General features: G+C 40.9%; 1 protein-coding gene across 1 annotated transcript; it reads left to right on the top strand.

The window, feature by feature from the left end:
* Positions 1 to 403: 403 nt before the first annotated feature.
* On the top strand, positions 404 to 14,663 carry coq9 (coenzyme Q9 homolog (S. cerevisiae)). Its single transcript, XM_034205105.1, has 9 exons — positions 404 to 610; positions 4,409 to 4,634; positions 8,303 to 8,438; positions 10,523 to 10,665; positions 10,756 to 10,840; positions 12,446 to 12,550; positions 13,263 to 13,418; positions 14,045 to 14,098; positions 14,333 to 14,663. The coding sequence occupies exons 1-9, from the start codon at positions 553 to 555 to the stop codon at positions 14,366 to 14,368; spliced, it is 999 nt and encodes a 332-aa protein (XP_034060996.1). The 5' UTR covers positions 404 to 552; the 3' UTR covers positions 14,369 to 14,663.
* The last annotated feature ends 1,156 nt before the right edge of the window (positions 14,664 to 15,819 follow it).

Below are 15,819 nucleotides of genomic sequence, written 5' to 3'. Positions count from 1 at the left end.
TGAGTTATTGTTATTACAACGTGACTTCACTATTATTTAACAAATTCTTTTATTGGGTTCTTTTATTTGGGGTTAAGTACATTGTCAGAATAAGTCAGGAATGAATGTAACTTCTGTTAGACAGCCATATGCCATACATTTTTGCATACATTCACAGTCAATATTTATCCACATTCTGTCTAACAGAAGTTAGATACATTTCTCACTTTTTCTGACAATATACTTAACCCCAAATAAAAGAACCCAATAAAAAGAGTTGTAAAATAATAGTGAAGTCACGTTGTATTAAAAATAACTCAACTCTCTCTCGTTATATTTTTGAGCTTTGCTAAAAGCCACTGTGTCAAGTGTCCATCTTGGGTTGCCGTCCGGAGTTGTCCGGACATATGGAGGACCATCTCGCACATGCGCAGTACCGATCGGGCAGGGGGACGGATCGGGTAGTGACAGTGACAGCCAGCTTGATTCGTGTTTATATCACAACAGTCGCACAAAGATGACGCAGTTGTTATTTAAAAATAAACATTAACAACCCTCTCAGCGCAGCGGAATATGGCGGCGCTGCTGAAAGCTCTGCGTGTTGGAAGGGCACTCCGGGGATTGGGCAGCGGTGAGACACGACCACTGTCATGCTTCCTCTCATGTTATGGACTGCTTGGCAAATAATTCATTTAGCTAGTTCCATTATTTTGCTGACTTATTGCATGAAGTGGAAACGAGCCAGTGTTAACATGTCGCCTTCGTGCCAAAGTCATTTGTCTCTGTGGTGAAGGACAACATTATGTTGGCTGTGGCGATTTATACTATTTCATTCGGGGAATAACTGTTGGTTGACATGGTGCTACTTTTGATTAGACCTCAACATTTAAACACGCATTCAAAACTCGTTAACGTTACAACAACCTGAGGGCGTATCTGTCAGATTATGCAAACTGTCAAGGTCTGTGTCCTAACGTGTCTGAAGTTAAATATAGCTTAGATGTTCGAACGTTCATCAAGTGTAGCGTTGGTATTTAGGAGTGTGTGCCATGAAATAGATACAAAATAACTAGTCTTTTTACTGACTCAGATCACACCTCTTCAGTGAATAGTCTTCACCCTAACTCTTTCACTACAGAGACGTTCATACCGACTCTTTTCACAGATTCAAGATTCAAGGATTGTATTGTATATGCACAGTAGCTACAGTGTATTTATGGAAATTAACATCTTAAGTCCCAAGCTCCTCCAACAGTGCAACATATTGACATAAGACAAATAAAAAACTAAAACTAAAAATAGTGCAAAAATGAAACGGAGTAGGATAGATTAGAATAAATTAGTTCAGGTTATGTTGCAAGACCAGTATACAATTAATGCATATGAAGTTAACTATATACAGGTCAGAAATATATATAATACAGTACAATAAATGATGCAGAGAATTTTGAAAGTGACCAAGTAAATGCAGTAAGATATACAGAATCTGCTCCTTCAAATTGATCTCGGACTGTATAGAATAGGTGGATTTCTGTAAATGCGGAGGTGGAAGAAGTATTCATATCTTGTACTTCAGTGAAAGTAGAAGTACCAGAGTGTAGAAATACTCTGTTGCAAATAAAAGTCCTGCATTCAAAATTTTACAAAATGATCAGCATCAAAATATAGTTACAGCAGCAACAGTAAAAGTAGTCATTGTGCAGATTGGTCCATTTCAGAATAATTTATATGATGTGTTTTATAATGATTGATCATTAAAGTGTTCTCAAAGCTGGTAAAGGTGCAGCTACACTGAACAAAAATATAAATGCAACACTTTTGTTTTTGCTCCCATTTTTCATGAGATGAACTCAAAGATCTAAAACATTTTCTATAAACACAAAATAACCATTTCTCTCAAATATTGTTCACAAATCTGAAAAAATCTGTGATAGTGAGCACTTCTCCTTTGCCGAGATAATCCATCCATGATTATTGCACAGGTGTGCCTTAGGCTGGCCACAATAAAAGGCCACACTGAAACGTGCAGTTTTGCTTTATTGGGGGGGTCTGGGGGGGTCCGAAAACCAGTCAGTATCTGGTGTGACCACCATTTGCCTCACGCAGTGCAACACATCTCCTTCACATAGAGTTGATCAGGTTGTTGATTGTGGTCTGTGGAATGTTGGTCCACTCCTCTTCAATGGCTGTGCCAAGTTGCTGGATATTGGCAGGAACTGGAACACGCTGTCGTATACGCCGATCCAGAGCATCCCAAACATGCTCAATGGGTGACATGTCCGGTGAGTATGCTGGCCATGCAAGAACTGGGATGTTTTCAGCCTCCAGGAATTGTGTACAGATCCTTGCAACATGGGGCCGTGCATTATCATGCTGCAACATGAGGTGATGGTCGTGGATGAATGGCACAACAATGGGCCTCAGGATCTCGTCACGGTATCTCTGTGCATTCACAATGCCATCAATAAAATGCACCTGTGTTCGTCGTCCATAACATACGCCTGCCCATACCATAACCCCACCACCACCATGGGCCACTCGATTCACAACATTGACATCAGAAAACCGCTCACCCACACGACGCCACACACGCTGTCTGCCATCTGCCCTGAACAGTGAAAACCGGGATTCATCCGTGAAGAGAACACCTCTCCAACGTGCCAGACGCCATCGAATGTGAGCATTTGCCCACTCAAGTCGGTTACGACGACGAACCGGAGTCAGGTCGAGACCCCGATGAGGACGACGAGCATGCAGATGAGCTTCCCTGAGACGGTTTCTGACAGCAGAAATTCTTTGGTCATGCAAAGCGATTGTTGCAGCAGCTGTCCGAGTGGCTGGTCTCAGACGATCTTGGAGGTGAACATGCTGGATGTGGAGGTCCTGGGCTGGTGTGGTTACACGTGGTCTGCGGTTGTGAGGCCGGTTGGGTGTGCTGCCAAATTCTCTGAAACGCCTTTGGAGACGGCTTATGGTAGAGAAATGAACATTCAATTCACGGGCAACAGCTCTGGTGGACATTCCTGCTGTCAGCATGCCAATTGCACGCTCCCTCAAAACTTGCGACATCTGTGGCATTGTGCTGTGTGATAAAACTGAACATTTTAGAGTGGCCTTTTATTGTGGCCAGCCTAAGGCACACCTGTGCAATTATCATGCTGTCTAATCAGCATCTTGATATGCCACACCTGTGAGGTGGGATGGATTATCTCGGCAAAGGCGAAGTGCTCACTATCACAGATTTTTTCAGATTTGTGAACAATATGAGATAAATGGTTATTTTGTGTATATAGAAAATGTTTTAGATCTTTGAGTTCATCTCATGAAAAATGGGAGCAAAAACAAAAGTGTTGCATTTATATTTTTGTTCAGTGTAGTTTGAATGACTTTGTATACTGCAGGGTAGCTGGTGGATTTACTCCAGGTGGAACTAAAGTCTGATTCAACACTTGATTATATTTCACATCATTCATCCACATCTGTAAAGTAACTAAAGGTATTAAATACATTTAGTGAAGTAAAAGTACACAATGTACCTCTGAATTGAAGTGGGGTAGAAGTACAAAGTAGTATAAAATTGAAATACTGAAGTAAAGTACAAGTACCTCAAAATGTACTTAAGTACAGTACTTGAGTAAATGTACTTAGTTACTTTACACCGCTGTGTAAATATAACAATTCTTTGAGTTTTGATTATAAAATAAAGTATCTGTCTGTAACACAAAGCACCTGCATGTTTGACAGCTGCTTGCCCCACAAAACTAATTTCATGTATAGATTTAGCATTCCACCTCCTATGTAAGTAGGATGTGTATGCAAATACGACGTTGCACAAATGGCACAACGACAATGGGGATTTGTGCCTTTTTGTTTCTGTAAATGCTCGGTTATATCCAAAGAATATAAACCTTCTCGAAAAATTGGACCAGTGCCACCTTCACATAGTACACTCAAAGTGTTGGTAATATAAACATGATTGTTGTGAAAAACGCCATCAAACAGGCAGATATTTAACATTTGGCACTGGCTAGATTCAGTTAAAGGCATAACAACATTTCTTTTAGAATTTTGAGATTTTCTGAGCAATCACTCCGTTAAAGTCCCAACAATTGGACTCCTGGATTAGCCAGACATGAGTCTAAATCTAATCAAACGAATATCATATGAACCAAAGCACATGTGATGACTTCAGTTCTGAAGTTAATGTTATGTTTAGTTCAACGTAGCATTATGTTGGTTACGTTTCAATGCATTTTAGACCATGGAAGAGTCATATGTGAGTAAAGTACAACATCCCATGTTTGGCCATAGATGTTCGTGTTTTGTTGATCTTGAGTTTGAAATTAAATCTGACATGTTACTTTTGAGTTTCTGTCACATTTTCTCCTATCAAAGCCTTTAGAAGCTAATGAGTATTTTCCCCTTGCAGTGGTGTCTGCCCCAGCAGCACAGCCCCCGTGCAGCAGCCTGACTCGAGGCTTCCACCGAGCAGCACTGAGGCTTCAGGATGAATCCAAAGCTGACAAACCCCCCTCCTCCTCACCCAGCTCAACCACCTACCATGAGCACTACCGGGCTCACTCTGCTGAACAGGAGGCAGCAGGAGCCCCCCAGGAACACTCAGCAGCTGAGGAGGCCTCCAGGCCGAACACCAGGTCAGTCGAGAGAGAGAGAGAGAGAGGTCACACTCCAATGTAACGGAAAAACAACAACAAAAAAACTAAATAATAATAAAATGTCTCCACTGATCTGTGTTGTAAATGTGATTTCTGTTTGATTCCAATCGCTTTTTATAGTCAAAATCAGCAAATTTGCCGAGCTCCGCTACAACTACGGGTAGCAGGGACGAGCTCTGCCTCTCGTAAGCCCACTGGCTGGAGCGCGGGCACTAATTTAGCGCGGGCACTTATTTTGTGAGCGCGCTCAAGCCAGTTACTGTGGAGTGAGGTGAGGCACAGATGAGATCTGTCTCACCTCAGAATGCGTCACCCCACAGAAACTGGCTGGAAAGCGGGTCCTAAGCGCATGCCTGCACCATCTCACTGTATGTCACCAATGTAATGTTTGTAGATCCCTTTATTACATTTATCCTCGCTATCCATAGTCTCTAAATAACTTATTTCACATATATATGATATTTAGGCTCGCTGGTCTCATCATACAACGGCAATGAAAAAAGCACCAGGGGAGGCAGCCATAACCTCTGCCGCACTGAAGGGGGCGCAAGTGAGCCCACAGGTTCTTGTTGCTACTGTTATTCTACGCAGAGACGGTAGACGCGAACAACAAACTAGACTTTTGAAACTACAGGAAGATAAGGAGGACTTTTACAAAAAAGTAATAGAGATTGTTGTCCAGAAGGATAGCATGGACTTCATCTTCAAGTCAAGGTAAGATCACAATTGTAATGCAAATGGGATCTTACTAAGAAAGAACAATCCAATATTTAAATTAGGGATGCTCCGATCGATCGGTCACCGATCGATCGGTCACCGATCGAGATCGGCCGATACTCACTCTCTACCGATCGATCGGTGCTCTCTAAACATGCAGATCGCGAGAGCCGATCGCATGACGTAAAATACATGACACTTTTCTCTGTGTGCGGCAAAACAAGCTCGCCAAAATGGCTTCACACCGGTCTGGCATTATTTTAAGGTGTCCGAAAAAGACAGTAAAATAGCGGAATGCAACGTGTGTGAAGCAGAAATCCTGCAGCTCCGCCCGCCGGACCGGTGAGCGGAAAGAAACACACAAGAGTTAGACCTAACACACTTAGCTATTCTATCTACCTCTGGAACAAGCTAAACTAGTTATAAATATATTTATTCTTCACTGTCGGGTCACTCATTACTGGATCAGTGAGCTGCATGAGATACTGACAGGCTGTCAGGAGAGAGAGAGAGGGGGAGAGGGAGAGAGGAAAAGAGAGCGCTTCCGCTCATTTCTCCCGTGTTATTCTCCAAAGTGAATGTAAACTTGAATAATGTACATCATTTTAATGTAATAATTAAGTTGATTGTTGTTTGTGGAAGCTCCAGTGAATGAGCCCCATTAACTGAGTTTTAAACATCACTTTAAATGGAAGATTTAAAGTTTAAATCTTCCATTTAGGCCCCGCCCACTCGATCGGTATCGGCCGATACTGATTCCGGCGATCGGCCTCGAAATTGGCGATCGGAGCATCCCTAATTTAAATTGTGGGTAGGCCTATCCTTTTGTTGAACGGTCTGTTTAAAATGAATCGAAGCATCAGACTAAAACATCTTTTTTAGGGCGCCAGATCTGTGGAGGCGCTGCGCTGGCAGCTCTGGGAGGAAAAAAACAAACATTTTTGACCGTTGGGGCTCATCCTAATTTTCGGCCTTGATGTAACAATATTCATAATTAAGTAAATGTAACACCCTTTTCACCCCGGTTACACGTTTCATTTGCCCTGTACGATGGGCGCTGTAAGTGATGAAAATGGGGGATGTTGGCTTATCTGGCGCCCGCAGCTCACAGCCAAAATGCGAGTGAGCGTGGGAGCGAAGGAGGGTGCACCGGTACCGGCGCTGTTGTTATTAGCATCTGGTGCTAGCTGCGGATATAAGAAGAAGATGTTTCTACAATAATGTGGAGGGAGAGTCCTCTCCAGTCAGACTGAGAGGCTGATACTACAGCTCAGTGAGGTAAGGACTCTGAGTGTTTAGATAGTTCACTTTAGTCTAAGTTCAAACGGTTTGGTCACAATTTATGTAAACACATATTCAAGGCACTCCTTTATAATTATTGGGATAAACAGGTTTGAAATCATTCCAATGTATACTATAGGACCGTAACCAAAAATATCCTTTAAAACTGGACTTTCGACCCAAACCCAGCTGTTGACTTGTGGATGCAAGCATCTTCGCAGACTCAACCAGAGAGGAAGTAGTAGGCCTACATCATCAGCTACCATGTCTGACAGAGAGGAAGACAGTGAGGAGAACAGTCAGGAGGGTAGTGATGACAGCTTGTAGGATTACTGGTCGTGCTAATGTTGTCTTGTGTTCACCTCTGCATGTGTGTTCTGTGTTCACCTCTGCATGTGTGTTCAGTGTCGTGTGTCTGGCAAATAAAGTCAAGACCCCCTCAAAAGTTACGGTTTATTTCATTTTAAGGATGAGCACCAAGCAACATCTCCAGGTGCTCTTTTGAGAACCATGGCAACAAAGTTATGTGCACCCCTGGTCAGGGGCGGTTCTAGGGGGGGCTAGTGCCCCCCTAACACTGACCTCTGCCCCCCCTAACAATGACTTTTTTTTTTTTTTTTAAATGTATATTTTCTGGTACTCGGTTTGCCAAAAACCGCAGGATTTTGTTGCTGTAATGTGAGATTGTGCAGACACCCTTATGTAAAGTAGAGATGTAACTGTTCATTGCCTTTATTTTTATATAAATATGGTGTGAGTGCAAACATTGCACTATAACTTAAGCTGAAGCTAACAGTAATAACTATAAGATCTATCTGAAATAAATAAGTGTACTAAAACAAATACCAATAACTGTATTGCATTGTTTTCTTATGCGCAATTACATACTGTCTAGTTCTCTTTTTCGTCCTGCATTTATTGTGCCCCCCTCAGAAAATAACTGGCCCCCCAGTGGCCCCCCCAGTCAAATTGGTCTAGAACCGCCACTGCCCCTGGTTATAATGTTTGTGTTGGTTAAAACAATATGTTGGTGCATGCATTTGGATGTATTCATTCATTTTCTCATTCCAGAGCTTTGCAGTCTGGGCAAAAAATATACGATACGATATAAAATATAAATATATAAAAATACATTTGTATTTCAAACAATCAGAAGGCAATCAAAGATATTGAGGCACACCCACAGTACACGGTATACAACACATCACTGGCCTGCAATGCTAATAGAATACAAATATTTGATAGGGAAAAAAACCTTTGTTAGAATGAGGGCGAAGACACAAAACAGTAATTAAAAAATACGCGCTCCATATCGCCAAGCCCTAAGCAATCTCGTTTTTCAGCCCAGATGGTTGAATCAGAGCAGCTCTTATGTTTAGTGAGAGCAACAAGTCAGTGAATGCCATCTCTGCAGAGCTCTGTGTTTGGTGAAACAGAGATCAAAAGAGACAATCAACACACTAAATAATTGTTATATGATGTGTATGAATTTCTTATCCTGATATTGTTCGGTCAAAGCAGAATTGCCCCCATCACATGCATCTTAGAATCCCAAAAAATCCAAATATCTACTAGTCATGACCTCAGAAAACCTCCCCTTCTGTTCTTCATTCCTACTGACACGTGCCTCTTTCTGTGTGTGTGGACAGCTACCAGGATCAGAGTGGAGAGCAGGGCGAGGAGTATGAGACAGAGGAGCAGCTTCAGGCTCGCATCCTGACCGCTGCCCTGGAGTTCATCCCCCTGCACGGCTGGACAGTGGAGGCCATCGCAGCTGGGGCTGAGGTGAGTGGAGCAGCTGCACTGCTAACACGCATGCACACACACACACACACACACGCACGCACACTCTGCCCCCTCCCTACATATTCAATGACTGACTTTGATGAGTGAGTAATTAGTGACCTCAGCTCTTATTTATACATCTGTCCAAAGGCTACATTTTCTTTAGCATACTTATATTTATTCCTATTATTTTAAAATCGAAATAACGGTCTATAGCAGGGGTGCCCAACCTTTTTTGAACCGAGAGCTACTTTTAAAGTTGCCAGTCTGCCGAGATCTACCAGTCCAAATAGAGAGGCGTAGCCATTACTGACAGCCTACTACCAGGTACACACTTCTACTTGTATAAAACTGACCTTTGTACGATTAATACTTCATAAAATACTGCAGATCCTTTATCTTACTTCTTTCTAATCTACACACATACAAGTATTTAACTGAAGTTACACAACAGTGTTGTTGATACAGAGTTGGAGTTTATTCACAGGTCACATACTACAGTGGGTAATGTTTTCAAGAAACATTGAACAGTGCTGCCACATATGACACAGGAAAAAAGAAAAGACTCTGAACCCTTTCTTTGCCATTATATAAAAATAGTGTTGCTACAAAAGTATAAATTAGGCTTACTAATAAGACAACTCAGATCTGAAGCTACACAGGAATCTGCTGCCAAAGTGCAATAAAAAAGACAACATTAATAGAATCAAACCCTTTTTTGTTGCATTTTAGTAGATTATAAAAATAAATGCCTTTTTAATAGGATGCAAGCAACACTAGTTTCTTAACCTGAATTGATAATAGACTATAATCAATTTAAGTTTGCATTCTTATACCATTTTGTACAATAATTATAATGAATAAGTTCAAACAAACTAAAACTTACAGCTGATTAATAACGGTATCCAACTTGAGTTTTTATCGTATCAAAAACCTGTTGAAATGCTTCTGTTATTTTTACTGTCCCCCAAAAAGCGCGCCGGCAGCCTCCAGTAAAGCTTCTTTCACAACTTCGCCGTCTTTGAAAGACTTCATGTGTTTCTCAAGAACGTGACTGACACGATAAGATGCTATGGTAGCAGCCTTGCTCTTGTTGTTGGGCCTGGGGAAAATGGACTGCTGTGCATTTAGCTGTCCTTTCAGGCCCCTCCCCTTTTGGGAGGGTAGGGCAGAATTAGGAGGGAATTCCGTCTCGTAGCGTTTGTGCACTGTTTTGAAATGCCGCTCCTAAATGACCCTTCTTCAATAAAGCCACACTCGCACTGCAGATGAGACAGATGGACTTTGAATTGGAATAGATACAAAAATAATCATCCTCCCACTCGGAGTGAAAATGATATATTTTGGGCTTTTTTGCTTCTGCCGTAATTGCGGTCTTGTGTGTGTGCGGACTGTCACTCCCGTTGACACGGACAACGTCAGCGAAATAGTGCCCACTGCCCACCAGCCACGCCCCGACACATGGGGTCACGCCGGCCAATCACAAAGCTTTGGTGCGTTCAAGTGCATTATTCTGGCACGGGAAGATTATGTTATAGGACATTAACGATAAAACAGAATATTGTTGTTCTATTTTTAGACACATCTCGCGATCGACTGGGAATCTCCCCGCGATCGACCGGTCGATCGTGATCGACTGATTGGGCACCCCTGGTCTATAGTATATTCATATGTATTCTGTTTATATTTGCTGTATTATACTGTTTATTTTTATACCTGATCTATATAGACCTTTTTATCTCTATAGTAAATTCAATTTCTACACTGCTGTTTATAATGTGTATATCTCCTTGTAGTGTCAATACTGTCAGATGTGTATATTTATATTATACTGCAAATAACACTACACTAGTTGTTTAACACTTCTAGTTAGATGCTAACTACATTTCGTTGTCCTAGTACCTGTACTCTGTGCAATGACAATAAAGTAGAATCTAATCTAACAGCCAGAGCCCACGTTTGGCATTGGCTCCCTTTTGGTAGTCAATGTTGTGTCTCTTCTTGACCTGCTTTTTGTTTTTATACACACACATGGTTATTTTCCTGCTGTATGATGCATTATGTGTGTGTTGTGTTGGTACCAGATGCTGGGCCTGTCCTCTGCTTCCACTGGGATGTTCTATAACGGAGCTGGAGACCTGGTGCTGCACTTCGTCTCTCAGTGTAACTCCCAGCTGACAGATATCCTAGCTGAACAACACAACCAGATCCAGCTGGGCCAGGCCGAGTACGTTAACACACAGATTTGTACATCTACATGTTTTCATAAGCTGTAAATAAACTTATTTCAGCTTTTGTCTTTGAAACTGTGTTGCAGACCTAAGAAGACTGCTGAGTGTCTGAGAGATGCTGTGGAGACCAGACTCAGGATGTACATCCCTTACATTGAAACCTGGCCACAGGTACACTGTTACAACCTCTGTGTCTTCTTCCATGTTTGTATTCTCATTACTAGCAGAGGTCAGAGTGGTACCTAAAAGCGTGATTAATGTGTTTATAATGAGGTATGTTGAGAGTTTCCAAGGCTCTTTTTACCTGGCTAGATCACAATGGAAGCGTATTCTGCAGACATTACCTGCTGCCCTCTAGGTTATGTACAGAAATTCAGATTGAAAACACTGTTCATTAACTATCTCTAATAGCAGCATCACTTTTCAGTATAATCAATCTATGAAATACTGGGTCTGGGCTGAGGGATACTTTAAATACATGTCAACATGCTGAGGTCCAACATTAAATTAATGTCACAGATAGAAGCTGTACAGTTACAGGTGTCATCACACTGTGTGCATCTTAGTGTTTTTTTCTTATTGTTGTTGCAGCAACCTTGTCTCAGTGCAGCAGAAAGGTTAGGTTCTTAGGTAAGCTACATAGTACGATAGTATGGCTTTATTACTTCCCTCCAATTTAGTTTTGTGATTTTCTAGTGTCATCCATTTGCCCACATTAGCTCTGCAACAAGACTCTTAAAAATGTGCTTGTTGCATACACAAATAGTTGTTGGTATTAGTCACCAGTATGATGTTTACTTGCATACGGAATTAGGTATTATTGCCTCAAACCATAATGTCATCTGCTCATTTGTAGTGGAATAAAGTATTAAAGTACATTTACTCAAGTACTTTACTTAAGTACGACTTTGGGGTAAAACAATCAATGTTACATAATTATCGGTTAACATGTTAAGCAGCAGTATATAAAGCAATTAAATAAGCTCCACCTATACACCAGCTGTGATGAATACATTAATGCATCAATAATAATCCAGTAATTTAATATATATGATTCTATAATGGGTCATTACGCACAATAAGTACTTTTACTGTTGGTACTTTAAGTATATTTTTATGCTGACACATTTGTACATTTACTGAAGAAACATTTTGAATGCAAGACTTTTACTTGTAACAGAGTATTTGTACACTGTATTATTTCTGCTTACCTTTGTAAAATATTTGACTACTTCTTCCACCTCTTTGGATTTGCTGATCTCTGTTTTACACTGCTGGTATATTGCAGTTATATGGCAAAACATGTATTAGTCTATGGGTATATATCACAGTTACCATTCAATCAATACATTTGACATTCATTTTACTATGATTCAACCAATAACAAGTGATATTTAACGCATACTTCATTATGGGACAGTGTCAGACCTAAATGCAGTTCTTATGGACAACGTTTAAATCTGCCGCATCGAGTTTAAGAGCCGCAGAACGTGTATTTTTTATAATCTTGATTATATGATCATTTCCCATGGTAGAAGAGTGAAATGACGCACTAACCCGCCTCATTTCATTAGAAGGTGCACAGAGCCTGAGGAAGAAATTCTGGATTAGAACTAAAGACATTTAATAACTACCCTTGTGGTACCTGCTATGTCTGATTAAAAGTTTTTATTTTTTTCGAGCCAGCTCAGTCAACAAAACCCTGACTCTGTCAAACAATACACCTTTCCTAGTGTACCCTTCAGGACTGATGCTGGACTGTGTGTATGTCCTCAGGCGATGAGCATCCTGCTCCTCCCTCACAACATCCCTGACAGCCTGAAGCACCTCTCCACCCTGGTGGACGACATGTGGTACTACGCCGGAGACCGATCCACAGACGTGAGTCGATCCCATCACCCTCGATCCCCTCCTCGTCTGCTCATACTTTCCTCTCCCCCCTCCACCACCACCCCCACAATATCAGGCCTGCCACCGCCCAGGTGACTCCCCCCACTACACCTGTCTCTAGTTTTAGTTTGTTTTCTAGTATCAGTTTACATTAATGTCACAGATATGACTTGGTACTGATTATCTGGCAGATACAAACATTGAATCAATACTCCGCTTAAATTAGGCTGTATAAACCAGAGCGAAAAAAGTGATGATTTGAAACTAAGTAGGTGATAAATAATACTCTCAACTCAGCAAATTGACCTGTTGACGTTTGATGGACAGACTGAATAATATCAGTTGTCCTGTTTGTAACAAGGCCTTAAACAATGCCAGAGCCCCTACTGTGTTCCTGTTAGTGTTTACTTCCTGTCTGTCTTCTTCTGTTGATTTCTCTGACGTCCAACGCTCTGTCTTTTAACCTCTTTCCTTCTCTCCCGTGATCCTCCTCAGCAACAGTCATTATTTGCTTAGCAGCGGTGTGTTATCAAGTATTAATAACCTCTGAAATGTCCAAATTGACCAATCAGAATTGAGTATTCATCTATATCCCATACCCTTTACAGTAGAATGCCTTGTTTACATGCTGCTGTAATGAAAAAAAATCCCAAATCGGATCAATAAAGTACACCCCCCCCCCCCCCCCCCCTCTCTCCTGCAGATGAACTGGTACACCAAACGTGCGGCACTGACGGGCATCTACAACACCACCGAGCTGGTGATGCTGCAGGACTCCTCTCCTGACTTCCAGGACACCTGGGACTTCCTTGACAACCGCATTCAGGATGTGGTCAACATGGCAACCACCGCCAAACAGGTAGAGAGCCTATATAACACTGAGGAGCTACAGAAGGGTCATTGAGAAGAGCTGTTTAAGACTCCTTTTGATACTTTAAGTAGAAATACCCAGCTCTGTGTGTGTTGACAAAAACAATCTCTCATAGTACGGCACATTTAAATCTCTCTGGTCATAATATCTGGTGAAAATAATTCTCCTAAGCACAATTTGAAATGTATGAATGATAAGACGAGTCATCACTAGCTGCACTTGTCGGTGCCACAAGCAACGAGACTGTGGGAACGGCACTATTTGCTGTTCACATTTAGGGCCACACATATACAGCGTTTTGTGCGTACCTTGAGGATGTCATTGTTTATATTAATTTTACTACAAATGACATTTGACCTGGCTTTGCCCTATTTGTCAGATTAGTTGAAATATTCACTGACATGTTCACCGGCATGATTTCTTTACTAATTGAAAATCTCATATTGGTCTTAATTCTGCCAAAGAAAACTGAAAGATAAAAATGATTTGATTCATACAAATTCAGGACAATGAGTTCAAAATGAAGCAAGAGAAACAGGGAGTCTAACCTGTGTTTAAATGTAATTTTACCCAATTTCGAAATAAATGGTTGTGTTTTCCTCTGTATTCTTTAGGTGCAGGCGACTGGTGAAACAGTGGTGCAGGGGCTCATGGGAGCTGCTGTTACCGTAAGTCTTGTTTATCATTCACTATTTTAAAGTAGTTACATTAGCAGTCATTCTTCCCCTCGTCCACCTGTACACACAGTCTAGTCTAAACTCTTCATTTGGAACCAGGCAGTCATTAGTATTACATTTTTGTATTCAATGCATTTTTAGAAGGTATGATTATTTGTAAATCCATTTGAATATTGATAGAAAGTATTGATAGAAATTAGGCTGATTTGGGTCTTATTTTTACAGCTGAAGAACCTCACAGGACTGAATCAGAGGCGATGATGTGAAAACATCTCTCACTCACATGACTTGCTGGGCTCTCATCACAAGCTGAAGATCAACTCTCTTTTTGCTCTTATATCTGAATAACTGTAAAGTCTGAAAGTATTGAATTATGGCTTTAATTTGTCACAGGCTGTATAGAACGGCCTATTGCTGTTTTACTGTAAGACCCTGGCTTGCCTTGTTTTGCTCCCCCTGCCCTCCTGCTCAGATAATTGTTTCCCTTTGGACACAATGATCTGTCATTTTTTTTGGATGGAGACTTCAATAAAGCAGTTCTATATTGTATATTTAACGTTATGGTTTGTGTTTTATTTTTCTGTTTATTTTGAAAACAGTCATTTATTTTAAAGGTTGAGCCCTGGCAGTAGAATTTTGCAGTTTAAAGACACTTTTATTTTAGACTCACTATTAGAAAATATCCGTGTATCTACGGACCATTTTGTTTTTCTTTATTAAACAAGTAAACGGAAGAGCGTCTGAGAGGCGTTTTTGCTTTTTACCTTGCTAAATGGTCTAATGATCAGTGGAGTGAGGGGCGGGCGAAACTTGCATAAGTGATTCCAAAACAAAAGCACTCCTATGCTAAAATACACTTTGAAGCACTACAGTATCCTGTTGAAGTAATGGTAATAATATTATAAACAAGGGGAATTTAGCGATCACAACAAAAACAGCCAAGACACATATTGAGCCCAGAAAACTGAAGTTACCTACTGTAACTCCAGCCAGGGCCGTATCCAAGATTTCCTAAATACCGAGGTCCAAACATGTTAGGGGGGTTTGGGGGATACCCCCCGAGATTTTTTGGGATTTTCATGATCTACTTAGGTGCTTTTTTAAGTCCTGTGGGGGGTCACACATTGGATATTATATTGATTTCAAACCATGTCAGTGGGCTGACAATGTCAGCATACATTATTTTTGAAAGTGTAATACATAAGAATCAGTTGATTGTTACTATTAATGATCTGGACATGCAGAAGAGGCTAAAATGATCACAAAACATTGTCAACATTCATTTTCCATGTCTCTCTCCTTTCCATAACCTGCACCCTCTCTTCCATCTTCTTGAGTCTCTCTGTCTTCTTCCTGTTCATTACTCTCTCTGTCCTCTACTCTTTCTCTTTGTCAATCTCTCCCTCGTTTTTAACTTGTTGCTCCTCCTCACTTGTCGCTCCTGCCAGTGAATTAAAAGCAATTCAGCAATTTAGTTCATTTCACTTGTTTGTTTGCATTCTTTTTGTTTTATTTAAATCTGTTTTGTTTGATTCTCAAAAGAGAACAAATATGTAAGCAAATTGTGTTTTATACAATTGTATGTTATTATGACAACATAACTGCAATAGATGTATGTTGTGTTACAATTATGCCTATTGTAAATGAAGACTATTGATATAGATGGGGTTATTAAGCCTACATTCTTTACCGTAGACTGTACGCGGTAGCGT

This window comes from Gymnodraco acuticeps, unplaced genomic scaffold, assembly GCF_902827175.1.
Source record: "Gymnodraco acuticeps unplaced genomic scaffold, fGymAcu1.1, whole genome shotgun sequence".
NCBI classification, from domain to species: domain Eukaryota; kingdom Metazoa; phylum Chordata; class Actinopteri; order Perciformes; family Bathydraconidae; genus Gymnodraco; species Gymnodraco acuticeps.
The sequence above is the reverse complement of the archived record's forward strand: the minus strand, read 5'-3'. Positions and strand labels throughout refer to the sequence as shown.

Coding starts and splice junctions, on each gene's coding strand:
- coq9 (XM_034205105.1), top strand. CDS start 553: ATGGCGGCGCTGCTGAAAGCTCTGCGTGTTGGAAGGGCACTCCGGGGA. Junction 10,841..12,445: donor ACATTGAAACCTGGCCACAG/GTACACTGTTAC, acceptor GTATGTCCTCAG/GCGATGAGCATCCTGCTCCT. Junction 12,551..13,262: donor CCGGAGACCGATCCACAGAC/GTGAGTCGATCC, acceptor TCTCTCCTGCAG/ATGAACTGGTACACCAAACG.